The sequence below is a fragment of the Cydia fagiglandana genome, chromosome 1, assembly GCF_963556715.1.
Source record: "Cydia fagiglandana chromosome 1, ilCydFagi1.1, whole genome shotgun sequence".
NCBI lineage: Eukaryota > Metazoa > Arthropoda > Insecta > Lepidoptera > Tortricidae > Cydia > Cydia fagiglandana.
Window position 1 is genome coordinate 15,449,858 of NC_085932.1, and position 21,691 is coordinate 15,471,548.

General features: G+C 40.0%; 1 protein-coding gene across 1 annotated transcript in view; it reads left to right on the forward strand.

Moving 5' to 3' along the window:
* The first annotated feature begins 185 nt into the window (after positions 1–185).
* LOC134663916 (START domain-containing protein 10-like) overlaps positions 186–21,691 on the forward strand; it is a 36,299-nt gene continuing 14,793 nt past the window's right edge. Inside the window, exon 1 of the mRNA XM_063520494.1 lies at positions 186–300. Within this exon, the coding sequence (XP_063376564.1) occupies positions 186–300 (115 nt within the window). The remainder of the gene's footprint in view (positions 301–21,691) is intronic.

Here is a 21,691-nt window from a genome sequence, read left to right on the forward strand (position 1 = left end):
CACATCAACGTCAACAACGACGTCGGCTACTACGCCAGTGAGTACACTGTCTGATGGATACCAGACACGTGCACGACCCGGAGTACCGCTCCGTGTGGGACACGCACATGCTGGCCGCCCGAGGACGCGGGCCACATCAACGTCAACAACGACGTCGGCTACTACGCCAGTGAGTACACTGTCCGATGGATACCAGACACGTGCACGACCCGGAGTACTGCTCCGTGTGGGACACGCACATGCTGGCCGCCGAGGACGCGGGCCACATCAACGACAACAACGACGTCGGCTACTACGCCAGTGAGTACACTGTCTGAGGGAAGCCGGCCATGCGCCACAAGACCCAGATTTAACACATTTCCGCTCACGCATTTCGCTACATACGGTTTTGCCCTGTTATCGGCTACGCTCGTAGCGCGTAGCTCGCGCCGGGAGTGAATATGTTAAGTATAGGGTAGACTGAGTACGGTTGTAACAATCTGACTTTGTTCGTTCATATTATTGCAATAAAACCTTTAAAAAATAACATTATATAATAAAGAATACTCTTTTGTGTAGGTACCGTTTAAATTAAAATCTATATTTTTTTACTTTTTAACCGACTTCCAAATCTCAAAGAAGGAGGTTATCAATTCGGTTGTATGTTTTTTTTTATTTTTTTTATTTTTTTTTATGTTTGTTACTCCATAACTCCGTCATTACTGGACCGATTTTGAAAATTCTTTTTTTGATTGAATGTATATGCATACAGATTGGTCCCGTTTTTGTCAAAACCCAGTTCTGATGATGGGATCCATGAGGAATCGAGGGAACTCCTCAAATCTTAAAGGCACACACATAGTGATTTTTGGTTTTTTATCAACGAATCAAGCATATACATCCAAAAAAGTGACATTTGATGAAGTGGAACTGCTGATGATGATCAGAACGGAACTCTTCAACGACGCATAGTTCACGGTTGGCGATTTGTCCTCTTCGTTATGTTTGTTAAGCAAGTTAAGTTTTTAAGCCACATTTTTGTCAAGCTCGAGTTCTGATGATGGGATCCATGAGGAATCAAGGGAACTCCTCAAATCTTAAAGGCATGCGTATAGAGATTTTTGTATTTACATCAGAAAATCAAGCATTTTCATTAAAAACTGTCGCATTTGATGAAGTGGAACTGCTGATGATGATCAGAACAGAACTCTTCAACGACGCATAGTTCACGTTTGGCGATTTTTCCTCTTCGTTATGTTCGTTAAGCAAGTTAAGTTTTTAAGCCACACTTTTGTCAAGCTCGAGTTCTGATGATGGGATCCATAAGGAATCGAGGGAACTCCTCAAATCTTAAAGGCATACGTATAGAATTTTCTGTATTTTCATCATAAAATCAAGCATTTACATTAAAAACTGTCGCATTTGATGAAGTGGAACTGCTGATGATGACCAAAACAGAACTCTTCAACGACGCATGGTACACGTCTGGTGATTACGAATTTCGATTTTGACTTGGACTGGGACCCGGACTCGGACTCATACCCGGACCCGGACCTGGACTCGGATTCAGATTTGGATCCGGACTCGGACCCGGACTCGGATCCTGACTCGGACCCGGACTCGGACCCGGACTCGGACTCGGACTCGGACTCGGACCCGGACTCGGACCCGGACCTTGGCCCGGAAAACCACTATGATACCTTAACTAAATAAACCACTATGATTACCTACCATAAAATGTAGGTATAAAGTATGATGATGCCAATCTTACTAACCCCTCCCGCTTAAACCCCCGTACACCGCACCGCATGTGCCATTAAGTGGTGTAACAATAAAATTTTTAACTCTTCATTTTTTCAATACTGTTTAGTATGTGAGCCGTCTTCGTTTGATACCCTTACCGCGATCTAGCGAGCTCAGTCGATAACAACATGGTCCGGGTTGCTAGATTAAAAATAATTTCGGTGTCTTCCTACATCTTTGGTTTTTTTTTAATCGAAAGGGGTTTGTAAATTAAAATTGTCTTCAAATATTGTTTTTCTTTCTATTTAATATTAGTCCAAATAAAGTAAAGAAGAAAGGTAATGTTTTCTTTTCAAAATCAGCTAGGATCGCACGAATCCAGTTCGGGCTGTGGCAACTCTGTCATTTGGTCTGTCATTTCCTGCCAAAATGAAGGTCGGACATTTTCGTTGGTGTCGTTCCGCTAAAAAGAAGCCTTTACAGGCGATTTCTAAAACAATCGGGAGAAATCTCCCTTTTGAGTGAGTATTTTAGTGATTTTTGCGACGGGTTTTGTGTGTAAGATTCAGTTTAATAGTGTGGTGATTTTTATTTTCAGCCCAGGCGAAAAAGTGGGGCACATGCAGCCCCAAATTTAAGGGCCTTTGTGGCCGTGTTTTATAGACCTCGCTTGTGTCGACATATGTTGCAGAGCACCCTTTGCGGGCCATTTTTCCACAGCGAGTAAGTTATTATTTGTTTTTTTTAAGAGTAACCTTCCGCCGCGCTGGTCAAATGTTAACCTTGACCTGACGCGTGCCGTTCCAAATTCGAAATTATGTATGTCTGGACTCCATTTTGTTGCAAAGTTATTTAGGTTCCAGCGTTACTAAGCGTTGTGTACTCTTGTCTTATTATTTGAAAACCTTTCCAGGGTCTACAATTTTACCTGTAAATCCGCCTGGCGCGGGTTCTACCTACGTGTGTGCTCGGTGAACCGCGTTGACCGGTGATCGGCGGGTGCTGCCTTGGCCTGTACCGAGAGGGTGACGACGTGGCGGTGTTGTTGGTACCCTAAACCCTGCGGATCAGGTCAGCTCCTTCCAATCTTTAATTTACCTCTACGGCGCCCAACAATATTCTAGTTAAATTGTAAATTTTCGACTAAAAGTGTTCAACCATAATATTTTAGCCGCTAACCCACATTCGCTCTCTCGTCCCTAGTGTAGTCTCAACTTAGATAAAATTAAGAGCTAGTCTAAGATAACTGCAGTGTTTGCAAGGCCCTTAAGGCCCGGGTAATACTTTCCTTGTAGCTGGGGTTCTAAGGTCCACCACCTTGCATTTTGGAGACAAAGCAAACCGCTTGGAACAGGTGTTCCTGGGGATGATCTGAGCCGATTAAGCCCGGTTGCCAAGAGGTTCCACCCAGCAGGTGGGCAGGGGAGGGGGGGCAAAAGTGGCTCTGGCGCGCCTCACTCTAAGCTATATATCTGCATACATCTAGCAAGTATATCAAGTTTGGTGTCTTTTTCGTGTAATTCGAGGATGAAGAATTCATTTCTGTGACTAAATTTTCACTCTTCCATACAAAAAAATCGAGAAATTAAAAATTCCAAAAAAATCTTTTCACTTTTTTTTTCGAAAATCCTCTACAAAATTAAAACTATGAGGATTTGCTCTAGAAAAAAAATACCTGTGAATAGCCCAGTTATCCTACTATATAGAATAGTAAACTTGTTAAACATTTTTTTTCATAACTCTGATAAAAAAAATGTTTTGTGTCGCGCGGCGTACCTGCATTGTAAGAGCGGTATGCAGCGTTTAGGATTTTTAAGTATGTTTCGATGGTTTCTGATAAGTTGTTATTCTTCTGGTTGTAGAAAATTACTTCTGGACGTGATATATATACAAATATAAATTAAATGTATAAATATAGATGTTGGGAAAACTTTCGCCAATAGAGTTATTATAAATGTGATAAAATTAACAAAGCAGATGTTTGATTAAAATGCGGGTTAAAATACGAGTAAGATATATATTGTTCGCAATTGCCACTATATGCCCATGGGTCCGTGCATTTTAGTTTTTTCTTAACGCAGTTGCACCTCCCTGCGCATTTTGTTTTGCAGCGGCAACGAATAAGCTCTAAACAAGCAGCAGCCGCCGCAGGTAGGCTTGTACATATGGGCTCCCAATAACCATTTTGTTTGGATCAGCTCCAGTCAGCAGGACATGGAAGCTGTTGCTGAGGGGCTATAATCTGTCCCCAAACATAGCCTCCTTGGTAAACTGCACGGAGAATATGTTTACGTAGGTAGCGCATCTTCCATTGGAGGCAGATTCTCTAACTGAAGATTATTTTTTGTAAAAAGTACTTTTCGGCACTCTTTTACACTTGTACTTGTACCTGATCCGAACACTGTAACACAATGCATAGTATCAAAATAATGTCTAAGGACCAATTCACATCTCGTAATTCAAATCTGTTCAGATTTAATATTGTAAGACTCTTACTTGTCATACAAGACAATAACATTTTTTTCCAAAATTGGCTGCTCAATGTTGTTTTTTTTACCGTATTTAAATCCCTCCGGAACATTACAAGGACCACTAAAACCAGGATTGTCAGATCCCTCATATTTCCCACTTTTCTGTATGCTGTATGTCTCACATGGACACTAAGGGCATCCGAAAAACAGAAAGTGAATGCACTAGAGATGTGGTGCTGGAGACGAATGCTGGGCATATCATGGACTGAGCATCAATTATTGAGGAGCTTGGCATTAAAGAGCGGTTGCTTTCTACGGGCAAAACTCGGTACTCAACTTCTTTCGACACGTGTCTCGTCGAGACGGAACATCTACAGAACGTCTAGTTGTGCAAGAAAGAGTAGGAGGTGACAGGGCTAGGGGAAGATCTCTAATGAGATGTACTGACCAAACCAAATCAGTGTGTCGGTCACAGTAAGCGAATGCTTACGGAAAGCAGCTCTACGGGAGGAATGGCGACGTGTCGTTAAATGAGTCGCTCAAAAGTTTTCATAATGGCCACGACCACTCTATCAAGAGTGTAACGAAGAAGAAGGCCCTCCGTTACAGCAGGATATGCGCTTTAAGCTTGAAATACGCTTTTTTTCGTATGAAATACGCTTGAAATACGCTTTCTTTAAATATAATTGTAAATAAAATAAATATGTCACCGCAGTATACGAGACAGCTCACCAGGGCAATTGGTCAAGTGCTGCAAACTTTCTTTAAATATATGATTTTATTTGTAACGCATAGATATATAATTTATTTTACAGGACCAGAAAGGTCAGAAGTCTTGTCATTCTTCCACACCTTTTCAGGTTGCGACACTGTTTCTTTTTTGTATGGACAGGGAAAAAAGCGTATTTCAAGCTTGGAGCGCATATCCTGCCGTAACGGAGGGGTTTAAATACGGCAAACAAGGCAATATTGAGCAGGCATTGCCAATATTGATAAAAATTGTTATTGTCTTGTATGGCAAGTAAGAGTCTTACAATAGTAAGTATGGACAGATTTGAATTACGAGGTGTAAATTGGCCCCTAGACGTTATTTTAACAAAATGCATAGTATTTTGTTACTGATTTTACGAGTACATCAGGTACAAGTACGAGTGCAAAAGAGTGCCGAAAAGTACTTTTTACAAAAAATAATCTTCAGTTAGAGAATCTGCCTCCAATGGAAGATGCCCTACCCACGTAAACATATTTCTCCGTGCAGTTTACCAAGGAGGCTATGTTTGGGGACAGATTATAGCCCCTCAGCAACAGCTTCCATGTCCTGCTGACTGGAGCTGGTCCAAACAAAATGGTTATTGGGAGCCCATATGTACAAGCCTACCTGCGGCGGCTGCTGCTTGTTTAGAGCTTATTCGTTGCCGCTGCAAAACAAAATGGGCAGGGAGGTGCAACTGCGTTAAGAAAAAACTACAATGCACGGACCCATGGGCATGTAGTGGCAATTGCGAACAATATATATCTTACTCGTATTTTAACCCGCATTTTAATCAAACATCTGCTTTGTTAATTTTATCACATTTATAATAACTCTATTGGCGAAAGTTTTCCCAACATCTATATTTATACGTTTAATTTATATTTGTATATATATCACGTCCAGAAGTAATTTTCTACAACCAGAAGAATAACAACTTATCAGAAACCATCGAAACATACTTAAAAATCCTAAACGCTGCATACCGCTCTTACAATGCAGGTACGCCGCGCGACACAAAACATTTTTTTTATCAGAATTATGAAAAAAAAATTGTTTAACAAGTTTACTATTCTATATAGTAGGATAACTGGGCTATTCACAGGTATTTTTTTTCTAGAGCAAATCCTCATAGTTTTAATTTTGTAGAAGATTTTCGAAAAAAGAAGTGAAAAGATTTTTTTGGAATTTTTAATTTCTCGATTTTTTTGTATGGAAGAGTGAAAATTTAGTCACAGAAATGAATTCTTCATCCTCGAATTACACGAAAAAGACACCAAACTTGATATAGTTGCTAGATGTATGCAGATATATAGCTTAGAGTGAGGCGCGCCGGAGCCACTTTTGCCCCCCCTCCCCTGCCCACCTGCTGGGTGGAACCTCTTGGCAACCGGGCTTAATCGGCTCAGATCACCCCCAGAAACACCTGTTCCAAGCGGTTTGCTTTGTCTCCAAAATGCAAGGTCCCCTTAGAAAACAGGACCTTAGAACTTCTGCTATTGGTTCTTTAATCGAATAAACGTTGTAATTACAGTGGTTGTATTTCTTTTCTCTCCTTAAAATTTTTAGAATAACCCCCCCTAAAATAAATTCGGTAACAGTGTCACCCATCGCGGGGCCTTCATAGCGAGCTACCTTTAGTCACATAGAAGTTAGCTAAAGGAATTTATGGTTGAACATTTTTTTTTCTTAGTGTACCTACTTGTTGTAGCATTAATTCTACTTACTGTCATGACCTTTAGTGATAACAGCACATGTGTCAATTGAATACTTATTATACAAATTGAATAGTGTTAGTGATAAGAGTTAATATTAATAGTCTAAACTTTAAATATACATTCTTGCTGGTATTTAAATTCCAGATATATTAAAATAAATAACTTACCTCTTAGGTTTATTTTTTGGGTACTATTGTGAACAATAGTAGGTTGATAATTTTATTTAGTAGAAGTGTATTGTTGTATCGGGCCGAGCACACAAGGTCAATTTTATTGTTTCAAATCTTTATTTACATTGTTTTTGCATGCATTACTGTGTCCCGAATAGGGGTATTGTCATAGGGTTATTAGCGTCAACATAAAAAAAAATCTTTTGTGTTAACTTAATTGTAATTGTACAATAAGTTTAAATTTTTTAAAATGGAGGACCGCCCCATTAACTTTAATTTATTGCATAAAGATGAACTAGAGTATGAAGTGAAGGTACGAGATGCCACTCCGGCAGACGATGTAAAGGGATTGAGGGAGCAAATTAGGAAGTTAGCGAGGGATTTACCATCAGATGATATCGAAGAGTATGTTGGGCACATTTCGCCGGAGCTTGCTATAATTCAAAATAAATTGACTGAATTGGAAAACTTGACCACGGCCGCCAAGACTCCAATAACTTTAAAGTCTCTTAACCGGGTACAGGCTTTAGGGCATCACTTGTATCATCGTTTAACACGGATTAACCCGGAGGAGTCCGCTGATGTCACCTTGCACTCGGGGTTAACGGATCGACTCATGCGAATCCTTTCAAAGTTAGATAATATGCTATCGGTGTTTGTGTCGACTCGTTCCAATGCTGGGTTCGATGATGCGATGGAAGGTTCGGGGAGCCCTGCCCAACCTGAAACTTCATCGACAGCTCCTGCTACCTCGTGCTTTAATAAATATCAAACAGTTAGTTCTTTAAATCTTAAATTTAATGGTCGGACGTGTGTTAAGGCCTTTTTACAGCGGGTTGAGGAGTTGGCAGCTTCGCGTCGTATTACGGAAGCCAGGCTTTTAGCTTCAGCCGTAGAATTATTTGATGGGGACGCACTAATGTGGTATCGCGGTATACGCACTGAGGTGTCCACTTGGGACCAATTGAAGGCTGTCTTAATAGATGAATTTTTGCCATTCGATTATGACAGGCGCTTATTGAAGGAAATTAGAAATCGTACTCAGGGTTCTAATGAGAACATTTCTACATACATTAGCATTATGCAGAATTATTTCAGTCGTTTGAATACGGAATTGTCGGATCAGGAGAAATTTGACATAGTTTCAATTAATGTTCGCCCGGAGTATACGGTACCTTTGGCCATTCAGTCGGTTACTACCTTAAAGGATTTGAAGAGGGTGTGTCGCGTGCTTGAGGACAGCTGGCAGCGGGCTAATGCTTTTGTGGAGCCTCCCAGACCTTCATCGTCTACCTTGGCCGCAGACTTGAGTTGTAAAACCTCTTCGCGTCCTAAAGTTGAGGCAGCCAATCCGCTGGAGAAGCCGTTCTGTGTTCGTTGTCGTGTAGATACGCACAGTCTGAGGGAGTGTAAGTCTAAACGGGTAGTTTGTTTCAAATGTGGTAGGGCGGGAGTGTCTTACCCAGATTGTCCCAATTGTTTTACTAGAGCTTCTACTTCTACTTCGCCAGATGCAGGCGCTGTGCCTGGTGTTTCAAAAAACTAATTATTCCGGACCGCCGAATGTCGAGTCCCTACGATTTGGAGCGTGGGAACTCATGTAATTTGGTCGATTTTGGTGAAGATATTATGGGGGACATTGGGGTTAATCCAGACTGTCCTGATTACCCACTTATAGTTAGCACTTTAATGTCTCTTCCCGTTTCGGTGGTTCGGAGTCGGTTCATTTTGAATAAAGACGAGCGACCTCACATGTCGGTGGGAATTTTAGGTCGTTCTTTTCGTGGTCTTTTGGATACTGGGGCAGGGATCAGTATTATAGGTTCGAACTCGCATAGGGAATTTTTGTCATTAGGAGCTCAGTTGGTTTCTGCCACGGATAATACTCATATTATAGCGGCTAATAAAACTCGTTCGAGAATAATCGGGTGTATGTACTTGGTTGTTAAAGCTAAAAATTTAACACGCGAAATTAAATTTTATGTAATACCGGACGTGGGTACACGTATGATCTTCGGTGTTAATTTTTTTAAGGCGTTCAATATCGCACCGGAATTGTTTAGTCAGTATGGGAACCAGGAACCGGACACTACCGTGAATGAGGTCGTGCCCGAAAAACACCTGTGCTCCTTACAAGAGTTGACACCTGATCAACGTGCCATAGCGGACGGGATTATTTGTAATTTCAAGGACATTTCGTTTGAGAAGAAAGGTTTGGGGCGTACGCACTTGCTCACCCATACCATAGATACCGGTGATAGTCCTCCGATTAAACAACGTTATTATCCGATCTCGCCACACCGTCTGGTAGAGCTTAACCGTCAATTAGATGAGATGCTAGAGCAGGACGTAGTTGAACCTAGTACTAGTGCCTGGAATAATCCTACCCTTTTTACAGCTAAGTCTAATGGGGAGTTACGTTTTTGCTTGGATAGTCGCAAATTGAATTCGGTTAGTAAACGCGATGCATATCCGTTACCGTATATATCACGTATTCTGGACCAGTTGAGGGACGCGAAATTCCTGTCCTCAATTGACTTAAAAAGCGCGTTTTGGCAGATTCCGTTAGATGAGGCGTCGCGCGAACGAACGGCCTTTACGGTGCCTAAACGTGGCTTGTTTCAATTTAAGGTCATGTGTTTCGGGTTGACCGGAGCACCTGGTACCCAGCAGCGTCTAATGGATAAGTTGTTTGGACCCGAATTTAATGACAGGCTTTTTGTGTACTTAGATGATATAATAATAGTTAGTCAGACGTTTGAAGAACATATTGCGTTATTAAATAGGGTATTAGACCGTTTGTCGGCCGCTAACTTAACTATTAATTTTGCGAAGTCACAGTTCTTTCGAAAGGAACTTAAATACCTTGGTTATGTAGTAGACGAGCGTGGACTGCATACCGATCCTTCCAAAATTCAAGCTATTGTAGATTACCCCGTTCCTACCAACCGTAAGGAAGTTAAAATGTTTGTAAGTACTGCATCTTATTACCGTAGATTTATTAAAAATTTCAGTGACCTCGCAGCCCCCTTAAATGCTTTGACTAGTACTCGGAAGAATGCTCCTCCTTTCGCGTGGTCGAGGGAAGCTCAGGAGTCCTTTCAAAAACTTAAGTCGGCTTTAGTTTCGGCACCGATATTATCGTGCCCAGATTTCTCAAAGCCGTTCCTTCTACATTGTGATGCGTCCGGGTATGGCGTGGCCGGAACTTTGACCCAAGTAATGCAGGACGGGCTGGAGCATCCGATAGCGTACGCGAGCCGCTCGTTAAACCGCGCCGAACGCAATTATTCCGCGACCGAGCGCGAGGCACTTGCCGTTGTTTTCAGTATCGAGCATTTTCGGCCATACTTAGAGAGTGGCCCTCGATTTAAGGTAATTACCGATCACTCCAGTTTAAAGTGGTTTTTTAATTTAACCAATCCGACGGGCCGGTTAGCACGTTGGGGTTGTAGGTTATCCCCTTATGACTTCGAAATCGTACATCGTAAAGGTAAAGAACATGTAGTTCCGGACGCTTTATCTCGTAGTGTACCCGTGTTGGAAATTCATACTTGTGAGTGGTATGATAAGCTTTTTGAACGTTGCCGGGTATCCCCAGGCTCGTGTCCGAATTACGCGATTCAAAATAATAAACTTATGCGTTACTGTAAAAGTAAATTCAAGCTTTCAGGGGAATTTGATTGGAAGGTCGTGATACCATCGAGTCAACGACAGGAATTAATTAAAACTTGTCATAACGAGGAGCTTTCCCATTTAGGAGTTTTTAAAACTTATAAAAGATTATCGTTACATTATTTCTGGCCTTCAATGTACCAGGATGTAGCTAATTTTATTCGTGAATGTGAGGTTTGCGCTGCGTATAAAAATTCACAGCAACCCCCTATAGGTATCATGGGACACCCTAAGAACTGTTCGCGTCCTTTCGACACGCTCAGTATCGATTTAGTGGGCCCACTACCACGTTCCAGGGCAGGTTATACTTATATTCTGTCAGTATTATGTTGCTTTTCTAAGTACGTGTTGTTTTTCCCACTTAGGCGAGCCGTAGGGAAGACTATCGCTCAGCGTCTGGAGGATGAGGTGTTTCTTAAGCACGGCGTGCCGCGCACAGTGATTGCGGATAATGCTACGCAATTCACTGGTAGCGAGCTTAGAGGTTTGTTTCAGAAATAAGGTAAGTACCCCTATTAACGAGGGGGTTAAGCAAGTTTCCCAAAAAGAGCCAAAAATTAAGCATAAACCGACGGTGTATGGACCAAGACATATTTTTTTATGTTAGTTTGTTGATTAAAGTTTATACTATTTTAGTTTCTGGCCTTGTTTTAGAAAATTATAAAGGAAAAAATTATTATCAAAACCAAAATGTCGAAATCGCCTATTACCGTGGTAATGGACCACTGTTACCCAAATACCGCGGATGTGGGTTCCTTTTTACGAGGGTAGATAACTCGTTGCATTTTTAGTTCCATAATTACGATAAATATTATTTATTTGACAATAAAGGATAAAATATGGTATATTCAATACCTACGCTCTTCATATTATAAGACTTACTTAATTATTGAATTTAGAATAGAAATAATTGGTTCCTTTAACGCTAAAAACATCGTGGGGTACCCTTTACGAGCAAGTGTGATGCTGTCGAAATTCTTGTTTAATTTATTTATTACCTATTTATTTCATTACTTAATTATTTCAACCGGACGTGGAGGGCAAATTGAGCCAAAACGTTCAAGCTATCACAATTATATTCTCCACAATGCAGATACAAGATCTGTGTAAGTTAATGTTAATGTTGTATGTTTGTGTTGTGTATCTATTTTATATATAACATAAAATATATTTTTCTACTCCAGCACTTCTATTTGTCGATTAAATGACTGCCAGCGATATCTAAACCAGCTACATTTGAAGCGCGGTGCGTAGGGGTCCCTGTCCTTTGTCTATATGATCACAAATATTACAATAGTAATAGTCAAGAGTTGTAAGTATTTAAAAAAAATCTATTTTCTAGGCAAAGATCTAAAAACCAATATTTACTTTAACTTTATATATCATTTTATGTTTGCTGCCTTATAAAAAATATTCTTACGGTACAACATTAGGTCTGAAAATTCTCGGGCCTGTCTTCGGCCCTTGAATTTTAAGAACCCTTTTATTATGTACCTGGTATACCAACGAGTATCAAAAGTATTTTAAGAACCTATTAATTTCGAAGCCATTAAAGTTTTGGGTGGGTCTGTATTAGGTTCTCATACAGCTTATTACCGAGTGACGTCTTTTCTAACCATCGTTAAACGGTTCAATTCAAATAATTTTAAAACTCATTGACGACTAATCAAAATAAATAGTTATCTTGTATTTTTTTAATACGATCAATATGAATGATTCTAAATATTACAAAACAATGGTTAAAATAAACTTTATAACCATACTTCTGTTTTTATATCAATACTTGAACGAGTTTCTCATATAAGGGTTTCTAAGAAAACGTCTGAGAAGGTGTCTAAAATTGTAATCAAAATTAAGATTTCTTGCATAGATTTCATACAACGTTAATACCTCTTTAGTTTTATAGGTGGTTAAATAATTCAATAACATCAAAAGTCAAGGAAATGTGCATTTATATATGAATATAAGATCGCTCGAATCTAAAATACCGTTTCCGTTATTACCGAGGTATACCTCGAAGTTAGGTGTTACACAAAGAAAATGGAACCTAACACCGAGGTTTTTAATTTCCTATTTTTTTCCCTATTGGCGAACAAATATCGCAAATAAAGTATTTGGGAATCATAAAGATAATAACTAAGAATCAGTATCAAGTCTTAGTCTTTCCATAATATTTACCATTATGACGCTAATCACTAAATAGAATACGCGTTTACTTACTTGAGGTGTTGCGTGTTAGTATGGAGCAACCAAATCTTGCGCTCTTGATACGCTAGTTTACGTTTTTCGACTTGTTTGTGTGATATTTTCGTAGTAGTGTTATACTTATTCGACAGTCAAAAGATAAGGCTTTATTTCTGTGTTCTTAGATTCAAAGAAAGTTAATAAGCTTTCTTATTAAACGCTATTTTGTACATACCGCGGTAATGAATGCCAATTTTAATGGGGTCGTTAATAGGGGTACTTACCTTACTTCATTCCTCAAATTCATTACACCCCGCGTTATTGCCCTCAGGTTAACACCGTAGAACGCTATCATAAGACCCTGATGACGTCCGTCTCTATCATGGTCCAGAACGATCATCGAGCTTGGGACGTAGCTTTGCCGAAGGTACAGTTCGCCATGAATTCCACCACCAGCGAAACGGTTCGTTATTCTCCATTCTTTCTGGTTCATGGTAGGGAGGCTGTTGCTTGCGGTAAAGTCTACGGAGATTGCCAGACTTCGAAACTAGACCTATCAATTGACTCTCCAGATCGGTACGCGGAATCTTTAGGCGGCTTAAAGGAAGTTTTCGATAGGGTTAAGTTATCATTAATAAAAGCTCATGATAGAGGGGCGCGTTATTATAATAAGGGCCGACAGTCGGTTGAGTTTAGTGAGGGCGAGGTTGTTATGAAAAAGACTTTTCCTTTGAGTGACGCCAGTAAATTCTTTATGGCTAAGCTTGCTCCTAAATACGTGAAGTGCCGCATAGTTCGTAAACTCTCGAATTTAGTATATGAGTTGGAAGATTTTTATACGGGTAAGAATTTAGGGTCCTGGCATGCCCGGAATCTTAAAAGGTTTGATCCGCGATCAATTTCATTGGCTATAAGCCGTCTATCCACAGTGAGCGTTGGCAGTGCAGGGCGAAATCCCTGATTTCGCACTGCAGGGCCAGTGTTCCTGTGAAGAGTGTCGACTGGTAGCTCAGTGGCTCTTTAGCCGAGCTATCGGACACTGTCCTTGACTCACTTGGGTAATTGACTGTACTCAGTCATTACCACAGATTATTGAATAATCTGTTACCTTACGCACATTCCGCCATATAACTTGGACGTGCAGCCCGCGACCCAGGTCGCTCGCTGCGCCGCCAAGATATACAGCGATGCAGTGCGTAGGTAGGGAGCTTTGCAGCTTCGCTTATTAGCGTTAGTTTCGTTAGGTTAATATACGCTTAGGGTATCATAGTGTATATTACAGTACAGTAATATTATAGTTTGTAGGTGGTAATTTGCGCACAGCTCGGCAGTGCTTATTTTTTATTATGGTTTAATGCGTGGGTTCGAATTGGGTGGTCGTTGCTTTCCTTTATGCCTTTGGCGTCGATTTTTTTTATGGGACTTCGTCTAGAAAATAAGAGGGTGGTTTTGCGAGCTGGGGGCCAGCTCAAAATTTTGCCGTAGTCAAAATTTTCTTCGGGTAGGGGAGCACTGTAACAATAAAATTTTTAACTCTTCATTTTTTCAATACTGTTTAGTATGTGAGCCGTCTTCGTTTGATACCCTTACCGCGATCTAGCGAGCTCAGTCGATAACAACATGGTCCGGGTTGCTAGATTAAAAATAATTTCGGTGTCTTCCTACATCTTTGGTTTTTTTTTAATCGAAAGGGGTTTGTAAATTAAAATTGTCTTCAAATATTGTTTTTCTTTCTATTTAATATTAGTCCAAATAAAGTAAAGAAGAAAGGTAATGTTTTCTTTTCAAAATCAGCTAGTATCGCACGAATCCAGTTCGGGCTGTGGCAACTCTGTCATTTGGTCTGTCATTTCCTGCCAAAATGAAGGTCGGACATTTTCGTTGGTGTCGTTCCGCTAAAAAGAAGCCTTTACAGGCGATTTCTAAAACAATCGGGAGAAATCTCCCTTTTGAGTGAGTATTTTAGTGATTTTTGCGACGGGTTTTGTGTGTAAGATTCAGTTTAATAGTGTGGTGATTTTTATTTTCAGCCCAGGCGAAAAAGTGGGGCACATGCAGCCCCAAATTTAAGGGCCTTTGTGGCCGTGTTTTATAGACCTCGCTTGTGTCGACATATGTTGCAGAGCACCCTTTGCGGGCCATTTTTCCACAGCGAGTAAGTTATTATTTGTTTTTTTTAAGAGTAACCTTCCGCCGCGCTGGTCAAATGTTAACCTTGACCTGACGCGTGCCGTTCCAAATTCGAAATTATGTATGTCTGGACTCCATTTTGTTGCAAAGTTATTTAGGTTCCAGCGTTACTAAGCGTTGTGTACTCTTGTCTTATTATTTGAAAACCTTTCCAGGGTCTACAATTTTACCTGTAAATCCGCCTGGCGCGGGTTCTACCTACGTGTGTGCTCGGTGAACCGCGTTGACCGGTGATCGGCGGGTGCTGCCTTGGCCTGTACCGAGAGGGTGACGACGTGGCGGTGTTGTTGGTACCCTAAACCCTGCGGATCAGGTCAGCTCCTTCCAATCTTTAATTTACCTCTACGGCGCCCAACAATATTCTAGTTAAATTGTAAATTTTCGACTAAAAGTGTTCAACCATAATATTTTAGCCGCTAACCCACATTCGCTCTCTCGTCCCTAGTGTAGTCTCAACTTAGATAAAATTAAGAGCTAGTCTAAGATAACTGCAGTGTTTGCAAGGCCCTTAAGGCCCGGGTAATACTTTCCTTGGTTCTTTAATCGAATAAACGTTGTAATTACAGTGGTTGTATTTCTTTTCTCTCCTTAAAATTTTTAGAATAACCCCCCCCCTAAAATAAATTCGGTAACAGTGGGTTAGGTTAGGTTTGAACTGCGATCCTCACAGAACCGAACTGCTATCTGAGAAGTGGGTTAGGTTAGGCTAGAACTACGACCCTTATGGCTCCTCTACACGATGGGCCAACGCCGGCCACTCCAAGGGACGCATTTATGCGTTAGAGGGAGCAAGTAATATTGCTATCTCTTTCTACCGCATGGCTGCGTCCCTTGGAGTGGCCGGCGTTGGCCCATCCTGTAGAGGAGCCATTACAGAAGCGAAATGCTAGTAGAAAAATGGGTGGTTTTACCTCCTTTTCTACATAGTGTACTATCTAATATAATCTTTCACCGGCCCCCAAAGAAGTCGGTTTTTTTTTCTTAAAAATTATTATTTATACGACCTCTTGTTTTGTAGTCTAGGAGGGTTTTATGATGATAAGATCTGAGTTTCTCAGTTAAAAAACAGATCGAATGGTTTTAGACGGATGGAATCATTTGTTAATCATTTATATTATTTTCTACAACATTTTCCAGTAGATGGTTTCGTAAATATTCGAGCTGTTTCAACCGTACCCTGTTACATTACAATCGTATCTAGTCTACCCTACCTACCTAAACCTACATACAAAAACTCTTGAACTTTAGGTTTTATATGTTAGATTAGATGTTATTTATTAGATGTTATATTTGATAAGTAGATTAGATTGTTAGTTGTTAGATGGATACATGGGCAGTTTATAACTTGGAAAAGGTTTAAAAAAAAATAAAAAAAAAATCATGGAATTAATCGATAATTAAGTTTAACGATTACGATACGCGGACGAAGGCCCAGGCAAAGGTTACTTAAATTTATAAATGCTTGATGGTGCTGAATGGTGGAACTGACTGGCGAAATACGCACACAGGCGTAGGCGGCTTTTACGTTTTATAAATTAGGCTTCACAAAACAAAGCGAGCCGAGCCAGCGAGAGGCACCCCCCCCCCCCCTAGAGAGCCCCATCCCTTTATAATGTAATTTATTGTCCACGGAGACCTCTGCACATTACCGTGGCTTTCTAAAAGTTAGTTCAATTCAAATACACTCGGCAGATGACCGTGAAAGGGCAAAGGGTCAGTAAATCGAGACAGAGAAATATTTCTTATTTATGCCTTGTGAGGTGAATTAACAAGTTTCTTTGGAAGTCCTTTGAAGGTTGATTGTTTTTGTTAATGGTATTAGATCGCGGTATTATTAGTATTTGTTTTAAATGTTGTTATTTTGTAAGTAAGCTTTGCTAAGCGGTTTTTTTCAGACTGAATGTGGTTTATGCCTTTTTCCAACGAGTAGCAACAAGATAACGATATTAATATTATACATACTTACTTTATCTAATTTATCTAAATTGAAACATATACAAACATTTCCTAAACAATAAGATCGATTAACGCTCTCGTTTCAGACTCTAGAGTTGAGACTCTTATTTATGTATCCATTCACCTACTGACATATAAACCTGATTATTTTACGTTAAAATATAAAATAACGTACTGGATTGCTGCTTAATCATCACCAATTTAGTAAATATCTACCATAATATCCCAAAGCAAAACGATTATATTATTCATCTTCATAACCACATACCACAATACAGGGTGATAATAGAATTCCGTGAGCATAAAGCAAACCAGACACTTCGCAACGTGTGAAGAATCATAATGGCAGGGGAAAGCGGGGTTTGTGTTACCAGGTACAAGTTTGGAACACAACAATAACTAGATAGCCGGTTCTGGTCTGGTGGTGTTGTAGTCATTGGTATGTAGCGAAAATAGTGGATATGGCAGCATTTTCGTCGCCATTTTGTCGACTAAATAGCGTTCAGTTGTAAGTTTATACATGTGTAGTAAAATACATATGTATGTTAGTCTGTAAGGTTTTTGTAAATATGGGCCTTGTTGCCTGATTTAAATATCCAAATAAATAAATATAACTACTTATACATATAACAGGGACCTATTATGGTAGATGGACAAGCTTTTATTACCAGGGTTATATTTTGTTAGTCTGGCGATAAGCAAAATCTCTAATCATACATGGGTAATTTCTTTCGAAGCAGTGGGACTGAAAAAAGTGAACTAGTTACCCCGTTCTCCCCTATATGCGTCATGAAACCGTCGGATAACGCCGGATCGCGCCATGAATAACAAGAGCCCGTGAAACTATGCCGCGTTACTGAACGTTGATTTCATCAAATATTTGATTCAGCAAGATTCTCAGCCAGCATTTGCGTTCGCTATTTTGATGAATACTCGTATCAGACCAATGTTTGCTTCAATCCGGCCAAAGGGAAATATGTGGCATATGTAGGCCGGTACCGTAATAGCACTGATCAGTGCGCACTAAATTAAATCCATTGTTTAATACAATAGGTTTAATTCGTTTGCACTGATCGGTGCTTAAACATATCAAGGGTTTGATACGAGGTGTATCCAGAAGGTTGTGAGACCCTTGGCCACTGAGAATTAAAAACAGTGTAATGAAATTCTTCTATTTTTCATATTAATAACTAACTAACATAACTTCTTCATTATTTTATTTATTTAGGTATTATTACGTCTAGTACCTATAACACTTGGCATTGATATTGGTATTAGCGTTAAGAAGCCGATCTTTCATCATACTTACGGAAAATCGATTGTTGTATCCGAGAAACGCTCCCGGCAGTCCCGGCCAGATATTTCAATCATAATTTTCCGAGATAGGATGACCTCACGTACTAATTCATCGCGTGGCGTGGTCGATTAGAGGGCTCTTAAGCTCTTCATAGAGGGAAAAAGGCCTAGGGGTAGAAGTCCCAAACGATGGTCGGACCAAATAGCGGAGGAACTAAAAATACCTGTCAGCGACGCACTCCACCAAGCTGCAGAACGGGACCAATGGAGACAACTAGTTGACGGAATCAAACGGAGTCATGATCGGAGTCAATGAGGGACCGATTGAAGAGAGAGAGAGAAGCTCTTGATAGTAAAACCACAAGCTTAAGAGGGGACGTAAAGCCAGAAAATTAGAAGGAAACAAAAGGTGCGCGGAACATGCGACGAAAGATATGGCCACCGAGAGGGTTTTTACCTTTTATTTCAATAACTTTCAAAATAAATTACTGTTTATCACTAGCTATTTTAGTCGTATGCTACAATTTCAAACTGCTATGAAATACACGGTAATGATAATAATAAATGAAGTCGTTAATATATAAATGAATATTATGGCGATGCAGAGGATACACGATGGGCCAACGCCGGCCGCTCCAAGGGACGCAGCCATGCGGTAGAATGAGATAGCAATATCACTTGCTCCCTCTAACGCATAAATCCGTCCTTTGGAGTGGCCGGCGTTGGCCTATCGTGTAGAGGAGCCATTAGACATCGAGATCGAGCCAACATTAACCTTTTAAGGTTTTGGTTGGAGTCTGCCCTAGTTTCCATGTAAATTTTTAATGGCATTTAAAATCCTTAAACGGGTTTAAATTCAATATAAAATTCTGCGTTAAAGTTCAATTTTAGATTATCCCCCTCTTAATATACGTAGCTCTAGTGTTAATTAATAATCATAGATCTTAATCAAACTGCTATTAGAATTTAGAATGAAAACTTAACACATTCAGCGCCAGCGCGAGCTACGCGCTACGAGCGTAGCCGATAACACGAGAAGCGGCTACGAACAAAGAACCCCACCTAGCGGGTCGCCGGCAGTGAATGTGTTAAATAATAGTGAAAGAGCGAAATACTCTACTTGCACCAAAATTAAACACGTACTGGATTCGCAATATCCTCCACCACATTCTACTAAATTGGTCACGCGTTAGCCGGAGTGAGAAACGTTACCCGCTCAATCCTCATTCAATTTGAGCGTTAGATAAAATACCCGGTTGTCGATAGTGTTTATTCGGTTCAGCGTAGATTAGGGCAACCACAAGCTTGTGGCGAGGCCCTTACCGGCGATGTTGATTAATTATCGCTCCGCACTGACCGCATGGGTCGCCATACTGTCGGCCCGATTCGGATTATGAAATAGACTTCTATTAGACATCTTTTAGACATCACCAAGATACGATAACGATATGTTAAAGATCTAACCTGTCAAATTTGACATTTGCGCGATTCTGGAGATACTCTTGAACGATTTCCACAGGATATGACTTAGAGATCTAATTCACATCTAATAGATATCTTACCCTATCTAACGTAAAAGTGACATTGGTTGCCCGAATTGCTCTGCAAAAGAGAACTAGTTGATATCTAAACTATAACGTATCTAGAATGGATCTAGTACGTGTCGTTTCTTGTGAATATCTTGAAGTTCGAATACGACAGTGTATCTAATAAATACGTAGATACACAGATTACGGAAACTTTGAGATATGTTTTATATCTACGCTGATCGACTTTTTTTGTTTTCATTTTTAGCTATTTAACCGTGTCATGAAGTTATATTCCGATAATATATCGTTACTACTCGTACGAGGTTTCAACTCAAACTGTCATCTATTGGCTACGCTACGGCTACGATGAAGCGCTACGAAATTAGTTTTGCAGTGTAATACGCGGGATACAATGATTATTAATATTATTATCATCATAAGTTTTTAATAAATAATTTTGAGTATTTTACTCTTATTCTAAATCGCATCAGATTAGATAAATGAAGAAAAACGACGAGAAATGTCTGATAATCTAATCAATCTAATAGCTAAGTACATTTGGTTCCGTTGTCGGTTAGGTTTATCTATTTATACTATAGACTAGGAATCCTCTAGACCGAGTTTTGAGCAATTATTTCATGCAACCGATAATGCCAAAAATGCGGGGGTGCGCGGGACGAGGTGAGTGAAATCCCGTGCCTGATTGGTCCATTCAAAGACACGGACGTCACACAAAGTCACTTTCGACTCGAAGATGGAGTAAAATAACCGTATGCGTGGCAGAGGGGGTAGCGCGACTATGCTCAGTCTGGAGGATGTTTTGTCTGTGATTTATACTTACAAAAGAAAGTAGATCTCTATCGCAACTGGCTGGCGAAATATCTCGGAGACTGAATCAAATTGTTCGGCTGTGTTCATCGGCCTTTAATTAATCAAACCCTTCACACAAACGCGCTGTCTGTTTTATTAAGTGAGTACGTTTTATTTGTTACGGTAAAACAGAACTCAAATTCCATTATAATTAAAGTACTGGTAAAGTGGGGCAAGTAAGACTCATAGTTTATTTTGCTCGGGAGAAGTACAAGTCACAGTATGAGGATTCCATACAAGTGATATTCTTATCCTGGTGATAGACTTACCCCACCTTACCTTACATAGGGCCCGATTCGGATTTTGAAATAGACATCTATTAGACATCTTTTAGACATCACCAAGATACGATAACGATATGTTTAAGATCTAACCTGTCAAATTTGACATTTGCGCGATTCTGGAGATACTCTTGAACGATTTCCACAGGATATGACTTAGAGATCCAATTCACATCTAATAGATATCTTATCCTATCTAACGTAAAAGTGACATTGGTTGGCCGAATTGCGCTGTAAAAGAGAACTATAAGTGCGTCAAGCAAATCTTGTCAGTAGCAATGTAAAGCAAACTAAAGTAGGGCAACACTCAAAGAGTAGTATTGCGCTAAGAAAAGCAGCAATGTACAATGTACATCGAACCTAAACTTTTTTTCCGCTGAGCGCGCACGTCAATTCAAATTGTCACTCGCGGATTCTCTATTGAAAATGTTTGAAATTGTTATTAATAGGTATGGACGAACAATTTAAAAGCGGTGTGTGATGTTGATAATAATGATTAACTAATTTGAAGATCTCAAAATAAAATTAGATGTGGACTATGCCGTTAAACAAGAATGTATGAATAAAATCATTGCTTCAGCAGGTAGATGTCCTACTACTGGATTTTAATATTTTATTAGATTTCTCAGTTGCCACCGTAGGCATTGTAGGCATCTTAGCTTTGATTAAGCACAATCTTATTTAATATATTGGTATTTAATGGTGACACAGCAGAAATATCTCTTGAAATAGAATCGATTCAGAATGTAAACAAAGATGATGGCTGTCATTCGCGATCCACATTCCACAGATAAAGCACAGATGACACGCGATTTTCGAATTATTCGAACACAGTGTTGCTAACCCGCGATTTTTCAAATTTGCCGCCGTTTGCTACT